This window comes from Apiospora kogelbergensis, assembly GCF_038363985.1.
Source record: "Apiospora kogelbergensis strain CBS 113332 chromosome Unknown utg000005l_segment0_segment0, whole genome shotgun sequence".
NCBI lineage: Eukaryota > Fungi > Ascomycota > Sordariomycetes > Amphisphaeriales > Apiosporaceae > Apiospora > Apiospora kogelbergensis.
Window position 1 is genome coordinate 2,658,741 of NW_027117422.1, and position 18,403 is coordinate 2,677,143.

The 18,403-nt window shown below is 52.9% G+C and overlaps 7 protein-coding genes across 7 annotated transcripts; 2 read left to right on the forward strand and 5 right to left on the reverse strand.

Moving 5' to 3' along the window:
- Positions 1-534: 534 nt before the first annotated feature.
- On the reverse strand, positions 535-1,063 carry PG998_007456 (uncharacterized protein; the record flags this gene model as incomplete). The annotated part of the gene is made up of 2 exons (XM_066874272.1): positions 535-725; positions 793-1,063. The coding sequence occupies 2 exons, from the start codon at positions 1,061-1,063 to the stop codon at positions 535-537; spliced, it is 462 nt and encodes a 153-aa protein (XP_066730217.1).
- A 691-nt stretch (positions 1,064-1,754) lies between these two features.
- PG998_007457 (uncharacterized protein) lies at positions 1,755-3,332 on the forward strand (the record flags this gene model as incomplete). The annotated part of the gene is made up of 2 exons (XM_066874273.1): positions 1,755-1,959; positions 2,038-3,332. 2 exons carry the CDS (start codon positions 1,755-1,757, stop codon positions 3,330-3,332), a joined length of 1,500 nt encoding a protein of 499 aa, XP_066730218.1.
- A 415-nt stretch (positions 3,333-3,747) lies between these two features.
- On the reverse strand, positions 3,748-5,328 carry PG998_007458 (uncharacterized protein; the record flags this gene model as incomplete). Its single annotated transcript, XM_066874274.1, has 1 exon — positions 3,748-5,328. The coding sequence occupies one exon, from the start codon at positions 5,326-5,328 to the stop codon at positions 3,748-3,750; it is 1,581 nt and encodes a 526-aa protein (XP_066730219.1).
- Positions 5,329-6,741: 1,413 nt separating this feature from the next.
- PG998_007459 (uncharacterized protein) lies at positions 6,742-7,173 on the reverse strand (the record flags this gene model as incomplete). The annotated part of the gene is made up of 1 exon (XM_066874275.1): positions 6,742-7,173. The coding sequence occupies one exon, from the start codon at positions 7,171-7,173 to the stop codon at positions 6,742-6,744; it is 432 nt and encodes a 143-aa protein (XP_066730220.1).
- Positions 7,174-7,883: 710 nt separating this feature from the next.
- Positions 7,884-11,372, reverse strand: PG998_007460 (WD repeat-containing protein; the record flags this gene model as incomplete). The annotated part of the gene is made up of 3 exons (XM_066874276.1): positions 7,884-10,688; positions 10,774-10,931; positions 11,195-11,372. 3 exons carry the CDS (start codon positions 11,370-11,372, stop codon positions 7,884-7,886), a joined length of 3,141 nt encoding a protein of 1,046 aa, XP_066730221.1.
- A 982-nt stretch (positions 11,373-12,354) lies between these two features.
- Positions 12,355-13,566, reverse strand: PG998_007461 (uncharacterized protein; the record flags this gene model as incomplete). Its single annotated transcript, XM_066874277.1, has 1 exon — positions 12,355-13,566. One exon carries the CDS (start codon positions 13,564-13,566, stop codon positions 12,355-12,357), a length of 1,212 nt encoding a protein of 403 aa, XP_066730222.1.
- Positions 13,567-16,700: 3,134 nt separating this feature from the next.
- PG998_007462 (uncharacterized protein) lies at positions 16,701-17,789 on the forward strand (the record flags this gene model as incomplete). Its single annotated transcript, XM_066874278.1, has 1 exon — positions 16,701-17,789. One exon carries the CDS (start codon positions 16,701-16,703, stop codon positions 17,787-17,789), a length of 1,089 nt encoding a protein of 362 aa, XP_066730223.1.
- Between the last annotated feature and the right edge of the window lie 614 nt (positions 17,790-18,403).

Below are 18,403 nucleotides of genomic sequence, written 5' to 3' on the forward strand. Positions count from 1 at the left end.
TAGGACGAAGATGCCGCGTGAGCTGAACGAAGGTCTAAGAATAGATATTTCCCGAAGCGAGCTATCTCGAGGACAAGGTAGTAATGACGGTGTGATAATATGACCCGACTGTGGCTGAAAGGTGCCAACGAAGACTACGAGCCAGCGAGCTGAGAACCAACCTTGGTTCCGTACCCATATCGAAATGTTGGAACCACTTCTTCCAGCCCCATGCTCCACGTACTGGCGGATCAACCAAGAGTAACTCGCCCAACGTTACAGCCGCAATACGCAGCTACTAGATGGGTGCCATATACTTGATCCAGCAGGACGCAGTCCGAGGCCAACAGAAGACACGATGCAGCAGTGTGTTGAGCCGTCGTCACGCGAGTATTGACCAGGTTTCGACAACCCCTGCCCACCAACGTAGCTGGCAGTCTTGCTGCGAGCAACACGTGTCACAACAGGTCGGCTACTTCAGCGCTGTGAAAATCCTTCACCCCTGTGAACCATCTACACACCCATATCTTAGGCCGGCGGCCTCAGATGAAATCTTTACTGGACTTTCTTGGTGTCAATACGAGATGCGGCGACCCCGGCGGTTCGCATGATGGCGGGATTGATGAAGACAGCATACGAATGCCAAGCCAAGGCCGGCGCAAAGGCCATGACACTTTTGGTGAGGAATTCGGGAGTGAATCCAGTTTCCACGTAGTCTTGTGAAGCCCGCAAGAAGAGAATGATGACTGTTGAATTGGAATTAGCCAAAGCTGCTCTGGCATATGCTGTTCGCCAGTCGCGTAGGCCACTTACAAGCAATTTCGCCAGCAGCCATGGTTTTGTAGACGATACGACGCTTCTCATACACCGCGTTCGATTCGGGAACACACAGCAACAGAGGCACAGACAGAGACAGCACTATGGCGCCAAATACTTGGCACAGAAGAGCAGCACAGCCAGGAATCGGTGACGATGACGAGACGGCATGCGAGAGGCATGATTGTGGAAAGACAATGAAGAGAAGCGCCCCAAGCACGTTGAAGACGGCCTCGGTCACCAGGGCGAATTGGATGATGGAGCCCATGTTAATGAACGACGAGCCCGAACGTAGAGGTTTAAATGGCTGATCGAGATGACGATGTATTCAGAGCAATTGAAAAGAGGGAGAGAGAAGAGAGGCTGGTTTGGTATGGCGGATCAGTAAATACAGATGCTCATAGAACAGTCAGTCGGCTGGCAGCTGGAGTGTCGTCACAGTTGGATGATTGATCGTTACGTGTTTCAGGGGGGTTTTGGCAGGTGCTCAACACGTGGAGAAGCCGGTGACGCGTTTCATCAGCCAAAGTACAGGTCAGTCAGTGTGTACCCTCGCGCACATATCTGTCTGCACTGCACATAGGCACCTGCAGTGAACCATGAATCTCTTTGGGCTTATGTACAGCTGATGAGCCGCAGCAATAGATGCATTTGTGTGGTCAAACCGGAATAGTTCTGGAACGTCGAGTGGCGCATTTGCTTCACCGGGCAATGGCTCTGTGGGACCGCAACTCACTCACCGCCCGCCAATTCCCATGGAAATTTGAGTCTCAGCCACAGGCCGCGGGGTCTCGAACTGGCAGAAAATTGTTGGACTGAAAAAAAATCGAGAGCTTGCCGCGACCCCGCCAACATTTGCACCAGAATTGGGGACAAGAGAACAATCCAACGTCAGTTCTAACAACAGCCCCATTGAGAACATCGCGACACTTTCTGCTGCCTTTCAAGCCATAGGAGACATGTCTAAGCGTTCCGCAGACGCCGAGGGCGGCGGTGCCCCTTTGAAGGGAGGCGACCGCCCTGAGCCCATGGACATTGACGACAACAAGGACATGGGCGAATTCGAGGACGAATTCGAGGACGAGTTCGAAAGCGAGGACGAGATCCTGGAGGCCGGCGTCGACGGAAGACCAGATGCCGAGCGCGAAGCCGAAGAAGCTGCAGGTTAGTTTGCGACAAATGAGAGCTACCCCTTTACTTCCAGAAAACCCAAATTCTAACCTGAACTTGTCGACACTTTAGCTAGCGGGATGGAAGTAGACAATGGCACATTCATTGTTGGTCGCAACAAGCTCGAGGAGGGCCAGCACTTGGCGCCTGATTTAGGAACCTACGAACTACTGCACAACCTGAGCACCCCGTGGCCCTGCCTATCCTTCGACATCATCCGCGACGGTCTGGGCGACAAGAGGGAGAAGGCCTACCCGGCTACCATGTATGCGGTCGCCGGTACCCAGGCCGAGGCCAGCAAGGACAAGGAGAACCAACTGATGGTAATGAAGTTCAGCGGCCTGAGCAGGATGGAGCGCACCGACGACAACGACTCGGACTCGGACGACGACGACAATGACGAGCAGGCTGACCCTATCCTCGAATCCAAGTCAATCCCGCTTACTTCGACGACAAACCGGACGCGCGTCCACCAGATCCCCTCCCAAGACCCTTCTGTGCCTGGCCAAACTTTCGTCGCCACCATGACCGAGTCGGCCCAAGTCTTTATCCACGACATCACGCCACACCTGGCCTCTTTTGACAACCCAGGCACCATCATTACCCCGCAACAGAACAAGCCCGTGTCTACAATCCGCGCGCATAAGTCTGAGGGTTATGCTTTGGACTGGTCACCGCTGGTTCCCGGTGGCAAACTGCTCACCGGCGACAACGATGGTATGATATACATGACGACACGCACCGAAGGTGGCGGCTGGGTAACGGATACCCGGCCGTTCCAGGGACACACAAGCAGTGTTGAGGAGATTCAATGGAGTCCGCAGGAGGCCTCGGTGTTTGCTTCCGCATCCAGCGACGGCACTGTCCGTGTATGGGACACCCGGTCCAAGAGCCGCAAGCCCGCCATCACTGTCCAAGTCAGCAGCGTCGATGTCAACGTCATGTCCTGGTCTCGTCTGACAACACACCTGTTGGCTACGGGAGATGACAACGGTGTCTGGAGTGTCTGGGATCTCCGCCAATGGAAGGGCGGAGACGAGAAGCCGGCGCCGATTGCCAGCTTCAACTACCACAAGGACCAGGTTACCAGCATCGAGTGGCACCCGACCGATGATAGCATGGTTGTCGTAGCCGCGGGTGACAACAAGGTCACATTGTGGGATCTGTCGGTCGAGATAGACGACGAAGAGAGCAAGGACACGGCTGGGGTGAAGGACATGCCGCCTCAGCTGCTCTTCGAGCACATTGTCGAACATGCCAAGGAGGTGCATTGGCATCCCCAGATCCCTGGTACCCTGGTGGCTACGGGTAGCGAGTTCAGTGTGTTCCGGCCGATTCCCATCGTCTATGGCGTTGCCGTGAAATAAACCAGCAATGCCAGAAGCATGGACGGGGTTATGACACACGGAGGCAAAACAAATATATAGATCCCTCCCACGGACCACGGGAGAAAAGCTTTTCTTCTTCTTGTTAGGATACCACATGAATGAGACATGTTCTGATGATGACCAAGTGTTATTTCCGTTCAAAACAAGCCAAGGAGTATCCCTTGGGCGCTTGTTTCCTCCATTAACTTGAACCAACCCCCCAAAGATGAAACTGAAGTATCCCCGTTCAACTCAACTCATTGCCCATCATTATGACGATACGGCTACTGCCTTGCTGTTTCTTTTATCCTCCATATCCATTTCAACACCAGCAGATCGGTTGCTTAGAAATGACGATTAGGCCTCGGCTGAACCGCAATGGATGTTTTGTCGCTTTTCGCCACAAGCGGACGAGTCAGCATAAGCTATGATCCAGTGGCTCTCCCTGCTCGGTTCGCCAACGCGTCGCCCGGCCTTTTAGCAAGGTAGCAATTCTTTTTCGGTTCTGTGGTGTCAGCTCCGGCATGTCTTCCTGCATGGTCCGCAAAAAGGACTGCACAAACTGATCGATCTCGTGGTGATTGCCAGCGTACGGCGAATGAGGCCGGCCGAGCCTAGGGAATAGTTGGTCCCAGACCGTATACCACTTGCTCGCCGGCGTGTCGTGCCTATGGGATCCACTGGGCAGGTCGCCGGCGGATACGCCGCCAGTTGGCCGACAATATCCCGAGTCTGTGTGCGCATGTAGGACAGCCTCGGACTTATAAGATTGGAAACAGGCGTTGCAAGTGTGGTCGCGGCCCTTTGGGCTATGCGCGTTCCGTAAATGCTGACCAAGCGAGCTTATGGACTGGAATGTCTTGTCCGCACAGCCGGAATGTTGCTTTGGATTCATTTTATAGAAGTGGCACGCTAGCAGTGTTTTGGTCGCAGTTATGTCAGAAACATGCTCAACCGCTTGCGGGTTCACCGTGAGCATGGGATCATGATTCTGGGCTGGTGTCGACGGGCTAGTCTGAGAGGTGTTTGATACATTGGAGGTATGTTTTCTCTTTCGGTTCACGCTTTTCTCTGACGGTTTTCGGGTGGGTTGCTTGAGTTTCGTCCCGGTGGCTTGACTATGTGATAATGCTGTTAGGCCATTGAGGAGACCGGGACCTGGCTCGCTTTCCACCGAGGTAGTCTTTGAGTAAATATCATGGTCTATGAAGTAGTCCATGATGTTAGACTGATTTATACTTGACTGCTCCTGGGGACGGGTCGCCAACATGGAGGGTTCGTCACCGATTCGCATCAAATCGAAAGTACTGGCCATACGAGGGTTAATTGCAGAGAAACTCGATGCCACACCGTAGCTGATATTGTTATCGAATTCTGATGGGCTGCCTTGAAATTCATTGATGGTGGGTTTGTTGGAAAACGCTGCTGAGTCTGGTGTGTCATAACCAGCGAAAGCGGAAGACGCCGAAGAAGAAGAAGAAGAAGAAGAAGAAGAGAAAGAGGAGGAAACAGAGAAAGAAGGTGGACTCTGAGTGACTTGAGTGGCGTGGTCCGAAGCGGAATGACTTTGCGGCTTGTACCAATCGTCCCAATAAGCTGCATTGCCTGGGAACCAAAAGCTGAGGTCTTCATCAAGGCTTGATGGCGCATACACATGGTTCATACCCCAGTTCGATGTTGGATGTGTAGGCTCAGTCGCCAGCAGAGCCTCAAGTCCCGCGACATAATCAAGAGAGGGGCTTTCGTAAGACCCATCGGTATCTGAAGGAGTGGTTGTGGCCGTGCCAGAGAGGCACAAGGTATGCCCCGTTCCATGCAGTTTGTTGCGTGTAATGGGCAGAGCCTCAGTTGGCATGCCCGAAGCCTCCCGTGTATCTTGGTGGTCGCTTGGGGTATCATTGGATGAGATTGGACAACTGCCAGTGCTGTCGTGATCATCAGATGAGGCTCCATAATTGTGTATGCAACTGGGAGGAGGGTACGTACAGAGCCTCATGGCTTTGGTCAAGGTTGTTGTTGGGCCCAAGACGGGCTTGGGCTTGCAGAGCCGCATCTGCCCCCTTGCTGGCTTGCTTTTAAAGTGCGCCTTCTCCCCCTTTTTCCGGGCCCTCGGTTTCTTCCTTGGATCACTCTGGGTTTTCGCTCTGTGGTTCTCGACAAGGCACTTTTCACATTTGTATTCCGAACAGTCGCAACAGCTGTCCTGTTTGATCCCCATGGGTCCTTGCCCACAGTTGCACTGTTGGTTTTTAACAAATCAAAGTCTGTTAGACGGTGCCTTGCTTGGATAAAACCTCAAAAAATTGCACAGTCATTTCTTGGTGGACAGGTACTCACACAAAACCAGTATTGCTCCGCTTTGTATCGCTTCGGGGAATGCATAAGGGGCACCACACAGGTACTTGATGGAGAAATTATAAAAAATTGAAACCGTGATCTAGATTTCTACTGCCTTTGTCGTATGTATGCACCGCCTGTTTGACCTTGGAATGCTATCAACACCTCGAACAGAAGCAGCCAAGGTCAGAACGTTGTGGAGTGATCATAGGAGACGTTTGTCTGTCTGTTTGTTTCCATGTATTGTTCTACTTATGACCACAAAGCACAAAGCGCGGACGACCGTGGGACGACGCCCAAAATGCCGGGTGGTCTATTGCTCGATCTCTGAAGACTACCTACTACTGGCCTAATACACGTACAATTGATCACGTCCATGATCAACTGGTATACAGGTGATGGAGGGCTGGGCTGTGTTGGACGCTTCGTAGCATCTACCTGGGCAGCATCCCAGCCCCTCTTTGCTGTGGCGGCACCCACTCTGCCTGCATATATGTGCATCTCAGTCTTGATCAAACCCGTGATCAAATAAGCCAATAGTCACGCAGGGATTGATCAAACTGTTGACTGTTTGGACCAACCAGCTGTCATCATCAGTGGGTTGATCAAATTCTTGATCACCATCAGTGGATTGATCAAATCCTTGCTCGTTCCAACCAACCATATCGTGGCCAGTTTCTTGGTCTGGTTGTTTGTTCGTCCCGTTAATCGTTGGGTTTTACAATTGCAGCTGTGTCTTGCGGAGACTGTGCCGAAGACAACGCACCGTATGCAACTGATATGCGACCCCATTGTATGAACGCTTCACAGTGAATAGGAGCAGTGCAACACTCCACTCGACAGAGTACCCCCGGGTCTATCTCGGTTGAACGGAAAGAAGCTTAGTGGCCGTCGATGATCGTATACAAATCAATGGCCACAGGATGGCAGGTAGCAGGCACGTCTAATAATTCCTGGGTGAGATGCTCATATGACGTGAGATTTGAAAGCAAGCGGGGGTGGTCAGTGATGCTTCTAATACAGTGGTTGGAACATGAATATGTTGGTGCAGTTCAAAGCATGCTTAGTACATTCACCAGTCCTCATCCTTGAGCGCCGCCGCCACCTGGTTATCGTCACCAATACCCGCAACTGCACCGGCACCGGCCGTCTCCTCCTTCGCAAGCTCCTTGACCACGTCCTCGACGGCGGCCTTGAGCTTGGGCGGGCTCGCCGTGCGGACGTCCTCGTAGGCGTCGCCGTCCTTGACGAACAAGAAGGTGGGGATGGTGGTGATTCGGTAGCGGGCCGCGACGTCGGGCACGGCGTCAATGTCCACCTTGGCGAAGGCAATGCGTCCCGAGGTGGCGTGTTGAGCCGCATGCTGCTCGAACAGGGGCGCCATGGCCTTGCAAGGGCCGCACCACGTCGCGTGGAAGTCGATGACAGCGTACGTGTTGGCGCCGAGGAGGGCGTCGAACTCGGTGGCGCTGTTGACGGTCGTGACCTTATTGTCGTCCGCCATCTTGATATTCACAATAATACGCACGGGATACCTGTGCGCGGGTTTAGTATGTGTGTCCTCGACAACTTGAGGCACGTTATCAAGGAATAGACAGTTCGTAATGTGTTGTTGATGCTTCTTGCATATGAGCAAGAAAGCGTTGATGATAAATATGGAGTTTTGGCTGCAAGGAGGGCTGTTCCCCGCAGCTGCAACTAGTAGTAGCTCTGTTACCCCAGCCACTGAAAGCGGTATAACTATTATCAGCTTCAGCTTGGGTATACGGATACCATAAATAATGTAGACGAAAGCAACCTATCGAGAAAAGCAAAATGACAGCGTGATATAATTATGGTCTCATCTCCGCCGATTTTCAACAGGCTAGTCGAACCTGTGATCAGTGGAAGTTTGCGTCATGTGATCCCAACTTTATTCCTAGGATTATCATGGCAGGCAAAGCATGCACGGCTGCAAAAGATTGATGATATGATATATCGCGTCGTATTTCAAGGCAAATGGTATCTTATGAATCACGCTGTAAAAATAAAAAAAGAGAAACAGTCCGACAGTCTCAACCCAACCTCCTCGTTATCCCCAACGCCGTGGCCAAATACCACCAATTCAGATCAAAGCACCACCTCCACCAAAACAATCAATTCAACCATGCTGTCGGCCAGGTTCTTACTTTTGGCCTATGTTTGCGAGGAGAGATGGAACATGCCAAAAGCCATCTAAGCATCCGCCATCCGGCCGCAAGCAGCGCAGAGCAGCCTTTGTCGCCCGCCAACCTTCTTGGCCTTGAATTCATGGCCGCCGCATTTGGAACACTGCATGTCCTCGCTCTCCTCGCTCGCGCACTCGCTGGAAACCTCGGAGCTCAAGCGGCTACGAGTTCCTGACTGAGAGCGCCGGGGACGGCTCGGGTTTGGTGGCGTCAAACGCCCAGCCTCTGCAGCTTGAATAGACGCAATGCCACTGCTGAGAGGCATGCTCTTGCGGCGATGTGGCATTTCTCTACTAGACCTGGCGTTTTCTCTACTAGGCCTCGCCGACTCGTTAGATGAACGAGGTGTCCCCGTCCCTGTGCCCGCTAAGGCGTGCGACCCTAAGCTCTTCCGACGTTCGCTGTCGGGTATGGCGATAGGCTCCATCAAAGCGGCAGCGGCTTCAGGTACCTCACTCTGCGCACGGTTGTGTCCCTTTTGCAGCGAACCCGAGCTGGGTCCGCTGTTACTGCCACCCCTGATAGTACCACCAAAGTTGCGCCAGCGGTTGAGGTTCCAGAAGCTATAACTCGCACCTGCTGGGTCGAGCCGAAGCTCGTCCTCATCATCATCCATGCTACGGAATGAGAAACTTGGGGTGGGGGGCAGAGAAGGGCTATTCAACGGCTCCCGTCGATCCACCGTCCTGATACTGGCTGTAGGGCTTGTCGGCTGCGCTGCATTTGGCGACGCTTTCGCATAGGGCTGCCGCCGAGCCTCCGAGGCAAGTGTTGCCGCACTCGATGTGACGGGAGTTCGGGCTTTGGCAGGGCTAATAGACCGTTCGCTGCGAGTAGGCGTCGATATAACAATGGAGTTGGGACGACTGGCGGTACCTTCAATGTTTTGCCGCCACGAGTTTATGTTGTCGGGACTCATTTGTGTCCCCAGTCCAGAGGCCGGCTTGCTGACGGACCCCCGCCGCGAGTGCGGATCGCGAACACTGCTAGCGCTTGTTCGGGTCACAATGCTTCCTGAACGCCCCAGCACCCCCTCTCTTCCGAGCTTCCGCGAGAATGAAGAGCCCGTCTCCCAGTTATCGTGGCGGCGCTTGACGAAGGCGCAATCCTGTCGGAACACCTTGATCATGCCATCTTGGTCAGCCGTTACGATAATATTGCCGCAGTGATGCTTGGACCGGGCAACAAAGGCAGGTGTCTGCTCAGGCTCCCGGGCCCCAGGTACTTCAGCTGGTTCTTGGTCTCGCGTGTTCCCGCTCTGGCTGGCGGTTGTTGACTCTTCCATACTAAGCAGAGTTACAGGGGGCGGGTTGCACAGAGTGAAGACAGGGTCATGAGAGGATTGAAGAAGCTGTCTTGTTGCAGTCGGGACGAATATCGCCTGCGTCACAACGGTCGGATGGGCCTCGAAGTATTCGTAGGGTCGCTTCTCCTTATTGGTCGAATGAGTTGTGGCCGTCGACCAGATGAAGGATTTGCGGTCCTCGCTGCCACAAATAATGTAATTACCGTCGTCGCTGAAGCTCGCGCGTATCTGGTTGCAAGTGTTTTCATGGCCCTTGAATTTGAGGTCAAGGAGCTTGTCGTGCAGCCCATATATTCGAATGCGCGAGTCGTTCGACGTGATAAGCACTTTCACTTCGCCATTCGGGTCGTTTGGCGGAAAGGCCATCGCCTGTATACCCGTGATCTTGCTGCCCTTCGCGTTCTTGCCCCTGGATGAGCGGACGTGGATTTGTGTCTGGAACTTTAAGCCTTCCGTCTCGTAGAAAGTGCATAGCCCGTTCAGACACCCCGCAATACACGTCTTCCCGTCTGGAGAGAAAGCGACGGCCGTGATAAGATCGGCCAGCTGGCTCGAGTATGCAACAGCTTTGTCCGGGATGCTCCAGAGCCGGAGCACCGAGTCGAGGGAACCGGCCAGAAAGAAACGATCGTCTCGGGGATGAAAAGCGATAGACGTCACAAAGTCCTTGTGTTTGAATGTGCACAGGCACTCCTGTCGGCTCATGTGCCACAAACGTACGGTCTTGTCCATGGAAGACGACAACAGGAAGTTGTTCTTGCTCCAGCTGAGAGCTAGGATCTCGCCGGTGTGGCCAACGAGTTCGCGCACGGGGTTGGGATGGAATACTGGTGCACTCAGTCGCTCGCCGTAGGATCCTTGGGCTATTTCGTACTCGTCATAAACTTTCCTATCTTCTGGCGACGACATGACGGCCCAGATACGAACGATGCGATCCTTGCCAGCTGTCGCGAGGTATTTGCCATCCTTGCTGAACTCGACCGCCCAGACAGGTCCACCCGCAGTGGCGTTTTTCGAACCAAGCGCATGGTTGATTTTGCACGAAGTCTCCTCGATCGATTTATCGCTGCCGTCAGGCAGGGGTCGAGTCCCTACCAGCTCCTGCGCAAGGAACATGCGGTTGAATTCCTTCAGCTTCTTGTTGTGAGACCGGACCCGAATGTAGCGAGGGGGCTCTTTGTGGTGCGGTATGTAACCACCGGCCTCAACTGCAGAAGAGAAGACGACGGCATTGGCGCCTTCGGTTCTTCGCTCGCTGACTTCTGAGGCATCGTCGTTGTAATCGTCGTCCTTCTTCTTGTTGCCAATCATGCTCAGCCGGCTCAGGAAGTTGCCCTTCTTTTTCTCCTTGGGAGGCTCGAGCGTGGTCGCTGTGAGCTGCTTCGTTGCGAGATCGGAGCTGGGGCGAGGGAGCCCTTCATTGGTAGCGGCGGGACTGTCAGGTCTTCCCGAAGAGCGCAGGTGCGAGGGTATGGTTCGATCCGTGTTTGTTCTTACGAATATATGCTATACGCCGCGAAAGATTAGCTTCCGGGCAGCCCCTAATGGTCGTGCTTACCGGCTGAAGCCGGACGGCAGGAAGCTAACTAACGTGTGATAATGGGTCAATGGCAGGAGGTGACGGTGTAATAAGGGCGGCTCCGTTCTTGGGCGTATTGTCTTTGCCATCCTTGACGAGGGTGTCCTTCCGCGATAGCTTCGTGGTTCCCTTTCTGCCCGCGACGGACGAGGAGATATGATTGTTGTTGCCTATTGGAGTGGGTCTGTTAGTTCAAATATCATCCCACGCAGATCATCGTCGCCCATAGCCTGCTACGTCCCGCGGGGCGGTGTGCCGAGTATGCGTGAGAGGGTTGTAATCGCTGGCAAGGAAGCGCATCCCGCAACAAAGGCCGGAATGCGCATCAGGCCAAGCTGATCCAAGACGGTGCGGGGGGGTGACAAGACACTAAGAGTATACGGATATGTGATGCTAGCATGCCAGGGAAACCCTAGAACGTAGAGTCGCCTACCTTGATGGGCGTTGGAGGAGACATCTTGAGGATTGGGCGTGTCGTTGGTGGCAGAACCGGCGGCGTCAGGTTTGCTGGTCGCGCGACTGGCGCCACTTTCATCAGACAGCATGCGCGGGCTGTCGTCATGAGGGCGGGTGCCGCTCGAGACTTTGACAGCTGGAGTCGAGCTGGACATTTTCCATTCTCGTTCCCAGGTAGTCAATTAGTTGGTGTCGTCCTTGCTGACTTGAATGTACGTGCTTTTTTTCTCCCGCCTGTGCTAGCTGATGTGGCCTCGGCAACCGCGGATTGGGATATCGTCCGACCTAAGGTCGTTCTATCCGAGGGTGGTTGGGTGGATCGTGGAAGGATGGCGGCGCATCATGTGCAGACTCTCCATAAATTGCAGCAAGCGCGTGCCTAAGATTGCCTTAATGCATCGAATCGGGACAGAAAACGTCCCGAATGGTTGAAAGGAAAAGAAAACTGGCGCCAGAAACGGTGGGGGCTCTAGGGGGCGACAGACTCTATTAATACTTTGCAGAACTGGAGGGACAAAGGTGTATCGATTGGAGAAACGGAAGAGACGAAGGCTACCTATACATTGCACAGCCAGCAGGATGGCAGATGGCGGACTGCGTATTCGGGATGCCAGAGATATCGTGTATGGACCATGAATGAGTCTGGGCGCTGGGTTTCAACTCGCCTCTATCGTCGATACAACCCATGACGTCCGTTTGCTTAAGGTTAACCGGTCAATACGTCATTCAGTTTAACGACAGGGTTGCATGCCACTTCCGACCTGGTTCCAACCTGGGCATGCAGACTCCAGTGGCTGCCAGATCTTCTGCGCTGCAACTCAAATTGGTGAAGTGGGCAACGCTGTACGGAGTACGTGCGATTAACATGCGTATTGATTCTTGATCTGCATATTAATAGCCCACAATCTCGCTTTAGCATCTGCGTCCTTCTTATATGTACATGGACACTTGAGTCACTAGCACTTGCTCGCAACCGTTCTTTGCGCCTAACTGCATATGGAAAGCTACATGTGCGCGGACATGGTAGGATGAATTGGTGAACTTCAAGTTTTGGAAGCACTAGTATACGAATTGGGGATAAGACGCTGGTCAACGGCCACGTGCAATAGACTGCGCGCCCCTATCGCGCTGCCTACTTTATATTATCAAGTCTTCTTCTATCACCCCATTCTGACCATCTCCCTCGTCCTCGTCTTCATCATCGTCCAGACCGAGCATTGGATATGTCAGAATCGCGGCAATGCCACCTAGCGCGTCTAGCCTTTGGCCACTTTCGTGATCGCTACTTAGGATTCTAGCCTCGCCGCCATCATCTCGCACCCTGTCAACCAGGGCAACGTACTTTTTCCGGGTGTCTAGGTCTAGACTTCGGAAGAGAGAGTTATTGATCATCAACACGCCTCCGCCCCTCCCAACGGCCCCCTCGTTGACGGCTTTTACAACCGTCGAGGCTCCGTACCATGCACGCCCGTCGTCCTTGCGGAGGCGCGCAGAGAGCTCGTCCATGTACCGCGTCTCCTTGGAGAACTTCATGTCTTTCATCGTAGCTAAAACCTCGGGGCTCTTGAGAATCTCGTTCAAACTGTGTAGATGCCCCGACGACGAATGTACCACTGTCGCCTCCTTGGCCATGGCCATCATGGCCTTGTCGGCCTTCTTCGTCGCCTGTTCTGATATATATCTCTTGAAATCTCCCGCTACGAACCCTGGACTGGCCAGCAGCAGCGGGCGAGGGGAGCCGAAATCGATGCTCCGCATAAGTGTCGTCAGGGTCTTGTCGAAGAAGCGGCGCATTCCCGAAGTCTGATCTGAGCTGGCCGCGCGCTTCTTGGGTATCATGGTCTCCACACGCTGTTTTAGAATGGTGCGATACTCGGTTATGAGGCATATGTTGGCAGTACCCTCTTGCATCACCACGGCCGCAACTGTCCCCTCCTTGTCCTGCTTAAGCGACTCTTTCAATGTCTCTGTTGCGACAGAGTCCCAGCCGTTCTTTTTCCATATCGTAAAAGGGCGGCTCAACTCAAGGTCGAGGGTATGGTACTGGCCAATGTTGACGAAGCTGTTCTCAACGATGACAGTGCCGCTAACGTGCAGCTGGGACGCGGCTGTGTCGAAAAAAGTCGATGTGACTCGAATGGTGAGGTCGGTGTGGACGCGCTCGGAGTGGGTGCTTCCAGTCTTGGACTCTGTGGTGACCTTGCGGACGGCATGGGCCTTGATGACATCCTCGGGCGATATTAGATTGTTGGCATGCCACATGTCTTCGGGCTCTACAGGCAGCAGCGACACACTGCCTTCGCCGACGTCATTGAGACGCTGGGAAGATTTTGCGCCAACCAGCTGCATAGTAGCTGCCTTGCCTCAGCCGGATGGTTGTCTCTGTGCAGCAAGTATTTTATGGGTAAGAAGTAATTTACGGGTAGGAAGGAATGCAGTTGAGTCGTGCACTTCGAGTAATTCAATATTATTGATTCAGGTTAAGTAAGGTGCTGTTTTCTGGATGTTTTCTCCGACTCCTATGAAACTTCGTAGAATTGATGGATTACCCCGCTGTCGTCACTACTGCTTGAGCTGGCAGGGCAAATAAGGTACCGACAGGCGCTGTGGCGGGGCTGGGCAGCGTTGAATTCTGTAAGCAATCTGACCGGAGAAGACGCCCTCAACCTTTCTCCTCTTGCAAATCCACACTATGAGGCATTGGCTCTCTGCCATATGAATTCAATAGATTGTAGCTATAATGTCTGTCTGCTATTGCTGGACCAGGTAAGCTGCTCTCGTTGGTAACCACCAGGCACCAGGGTCCCGGTTCTTAAAGGGTCATGGAATAGGAGTCTGACTGTTCAGCTCACTCATATTGCGGCCCAACCGGACCCGGGTTCTAGTCCACACAGTCGATCATAGGAGGATTCTCTTGGCAGATACATATAATCTTGTTGCAGAATGGGTGCTACTTCGCGTTGGTCACCAACAATGGACAAGCTTTGGTGATACGCGTCTCGTCACTTTGTAAAGTTGTCTCGAGGCATTTGGTGGCCTTGGAAAAATCTGCACGCACATCCCATGCACAGGTCGTGATTTTGTTACGAAATAGATTCAACTGCCCGTTTCGTGTGCAGAAAAAGCAACGACTTGCTGTGATACACCATATATTAAAGAGCTTGGCCTGGCGGCAGTGAGACAATAAGAGCCCAAAGACCTCTGGTGGGTTGCTGCAAATACCGAGCAGTGCCAAATATACCCTTCGACCATTGTTTGCTGTCTTCATTAGACGTGGACAAGACTTCGTCCATATTACACATAGTAGTGTGTCAAGATACCCATCTGCAGTGCCCTTTGCTCCTCTGACAGATCAGCACCCTTTCATTCAACACCAAGATTGCCATGGAAAAGGCATGGCATTCGCACATCTTGCTAGCCTACAGAGGTACCAATTGGAAGCGTACCATAAGAGCCAAGGTGTCCATGCCCCAGACATGGCCTGGCTAGTCTCGTGATGGCCTGTGGTCATCTTCCTTTTCTGCAGTCCGCGTGACTGCCAGAACCGCAGCCATTGGCTAAGGCATAGAGGAGCGAGGTACCCTTGCCAACTGAGCCTAACTTTCGCGGTAGCTGTTAGCATCAATCGGACATGCACATGTAACTAGGCTTCCCATTCATTGCAGGGAGACATGTCTACACGTAAGCCGATGGAGGGCTCGCGGTGAACAAGTCATGCCCAATGGGCGTGTAGATATCTGGTGTCCAGCCCGATAGCTGATTCGCAACGTCCACTTGGTCGGTGGTGTTGGACAGCGGTTTCATAGTAAAGGGGTGATGAATAGACGGATGCAGCTGAGCCACATGTTTGCCGATCTTGCGTTTCCTGGCAGCAGCAGCTTGGCTGCTTGGAGGTCTGGGGAAACGAGAAACAAATCCGGGGTGCTGAAATGAGGGGCCTGGGTTGATCCCAGGAGCCAACCAACTTCCCCCAGTCTCGCAGAACAAAAAACAAAAGGTTCCCTTGCATTGGAACTTGACGGTGAAACGGACAAGGATATGTATGCCTACTCCTGCTACTTCGAGATTGTCTTATGTATCTTGTATGTATGTATGTACCGCCTGTCCATCTGTCGGATCTCCGGTGGTTTACATTACGCTTTTTGGCCATCCTTATGCGTATAATTTCCATAGTAGCGCAATGAGTACTTTGCATAGCTACATTGGAGATGTGACCGCGAAAGTGAGAGTAGTAGCGAGAGATGTATATATATATATATATACTCATTGTATTGGCTTAACAGGCTATTAAATAATATGGCGTGAGATTTGAGAGCAGCCCACACACTGGGAAGATACATCCTCACACAGCTATCCATGCCCCGGGCGGGCGGCCGGTGCCCATACATGTATTTGCATATATGTATGTGTACATACATACCCCGTGCATGATCGAAGCTTATACGCATGAAGCTTCTTCCAGTCGGGGGAGAGGAAGCAGTAATGGTTTTCTATTCGTTCCCAGTCGCACTCCTTCACCGACCACGAGAGACAATGGGTATACGTGGCTTGGTGGTCATCTATCCCAAATTGTATTTCCACCTGCCAGTAGGTGTTTACTAAAGGATCACACCCTCCCTGCGTCACTCCTCGATCGTTTTTCTCGGTTGTCTCTGTCACTACGCCTAATCGGGTCTTCCGCCATGTCCCTTTCGCAATAAAACAAGCGCACTCACCCGGCACACATCAGTTGCGCCCATCACCGCATTGCTCTTGCATGCTTTGCTTTACAGACAGCGAAAGACCTCATTATCCCTGGCCATCGCCACATCCTTGGGTTTCTGGGCCACCTTTGCCCTTCTCGGCTCCAAGAGTATACTTAGGCTGCCAGGCACCCGGCTTCATTTCAGAAGCTCGCTCTACCTATCACCAATCATCCCTCCCCGGCTATTTGCGGTTCACACTGGATAGAGAATTGGAAAACGCCGAAGTATCACTACGAATCTCACCACACATATCTACATGCTTCATATTTCGCCTTTCTTGGTCTACACAATATCGAGGGACTGTGCACAGCGTAAAGCGAAGGAAGCTCAGCAAACATGCCAACGTAGCCTTCGATCTCACTCAGCTGTGGCAGCTCCTGCTCTCGCGCGCGAGCGCTGGTAAAAGGTAGTAAGGCCGGGTAGCATTGGGCTGGAAACAGAGGACTCTTACTAGCCACCAGGTAACCGAAAGCTCCGACGTCCACCTGTTTTATTTTCGGCGTCTTTGGCAGGTTCGGGAGTACAATGGCGGCAGTCGAGCTGTGTTGTCGACATAACCTGCCTGAACCGACTGAGCCATGGGCCAGCCTTACAATAGATGGCGAGAAACTGGCTGAAACTGCTGTACTCCCGACATTGCAGTTGTTCGGAATCAGTATCTCGGCCCAATCGTCTTTGCCAGACACCGAGTTACATGAAACAACTATTGATGGGGATAAAGGCTCCTTCACCCATACCATGCCAGATGGACCCGTCCTCTCTACATTGCAGATGGTGGATTCTGGAAGCACGCCTTCGGTGATGGATGGGCGGCGCCGACTGGACCTTGCTTCGACAAAATCGGGCGCGGCAAGTGTGAGGTCATCTCCACAACGAGATCGCAGCCGCTTTGACAAGACGTCAACCACCGCTCTGAGTACGTCTAGAGGCAAGAATTTGGGCACCGGATCAAAGAGTGGACAAGATTCCAAACGAAGCAACAATGTGGCCCCGGGTATTTCTAAACGAAACAGGGCTTCGCACGACGTAGATGGCCCGGACACCGGCCACCTCCCATGCAAGAAGAGGCGGTTGCGGCACCGACTTATCACCTCGCGCCTTTCGCAGCCCTACTCCCTGCCCGCGACACATATCCTGAATAGGGAAACTGGAGAAGACACGCCCGTTCTCTCGCGATTTCTCAAATTTGCGGCTATGGGCCCCAAGAAAGCAGGCCACCAGACCGCCATGGTGCGGAAGGCGGCAATTTTGAATCGCGTGCGGCTGAACGTGAGACAGGCCGCTGTGAACCGAGGTCATGACCGGATGTGGCGCATGTCGGATATGAGCGTCATGGGCCACGGCCTGCAGCTGGTGACTACTTCCACTGGGGCTATGTTTCCGGGGCGAGGCAGCGCCGCTGGCATGTCCCTACCGCGCGTGTGGCGGCCGCATACGACTGGCAACCCTGCTGGCGGCGCTACGGCAGCGAAGGATGAGCCTGAAAGAGCTGTTGCAACTTATGGCGGCGTTGCTACTCACTACACCTCTGTAACTCTATCACAACAGCAGCAGTCCTACCCAGCAGCAGCACAGACACTCACCACAAGCATCATGACGCCCCTCCACCACGAAGAGACCGAGGATACATCCGCTTTTCCAGTCATTGAGGACGACTATCGGTATGCTGATCTCAGCGACGACGATATGGACGATGTCTATACTGACTTTGGGGCCTTGTTCGGGGGCAGTGCTGCCAAGTCACCTGGCGATGGAGTAAAAGATGACGAAGAAGAACACTTCTATGAAGAATATTTGGACGAACTTGATGGCATCCCCTGGGCTTAGCTACACATCTTGATAACGGGAAGAAATCTCAGCATGTTGGGTGTTTTCCGTGGCTACCTTGAAACATGAATCACAAGGCGGGACATTCCACATCAGGTGGGCATGCATATAATCCGCCAAGGATTCGCATCGTGAGCGCGATGGAAATTATCAACCCGATATTTACATTGGATTTTGTTAGTTGAGTGTTTCCTTATTCAACACCTTTATGTACCACAACACCGCCATTGATGTTAGGGTGCGGCCGCGCAAACATGTGTATAGATCGATGCCGCCGAGTGCAAAGTTGTGTATAGGTCAATATACTTCTTCACGTTTAATAAGATACGCCTTCTTGACAGGCCCCGCCCTGGAACGAACGGAGCAACAAACACGCAACTGCGCTGTTTGTTGTACCTGGTGGCACTTGTGAACCCTCCGCCCAGGTCTTCTCATAACCATGACTGCTCTTTTCTTGAAGGCCTGTACCACCCCCAACCTTTTGGTGTATTAAAGCCGTCAGCTGCCTTGGAATGATTTCCGAGAAACCCTCTAGCAACATGCAGCGCATGTCTCTGGTGTTGTGTTCATCCTGGGCTCCGAATTATCTCAGAAGACTTGTCGTAGACTATCCT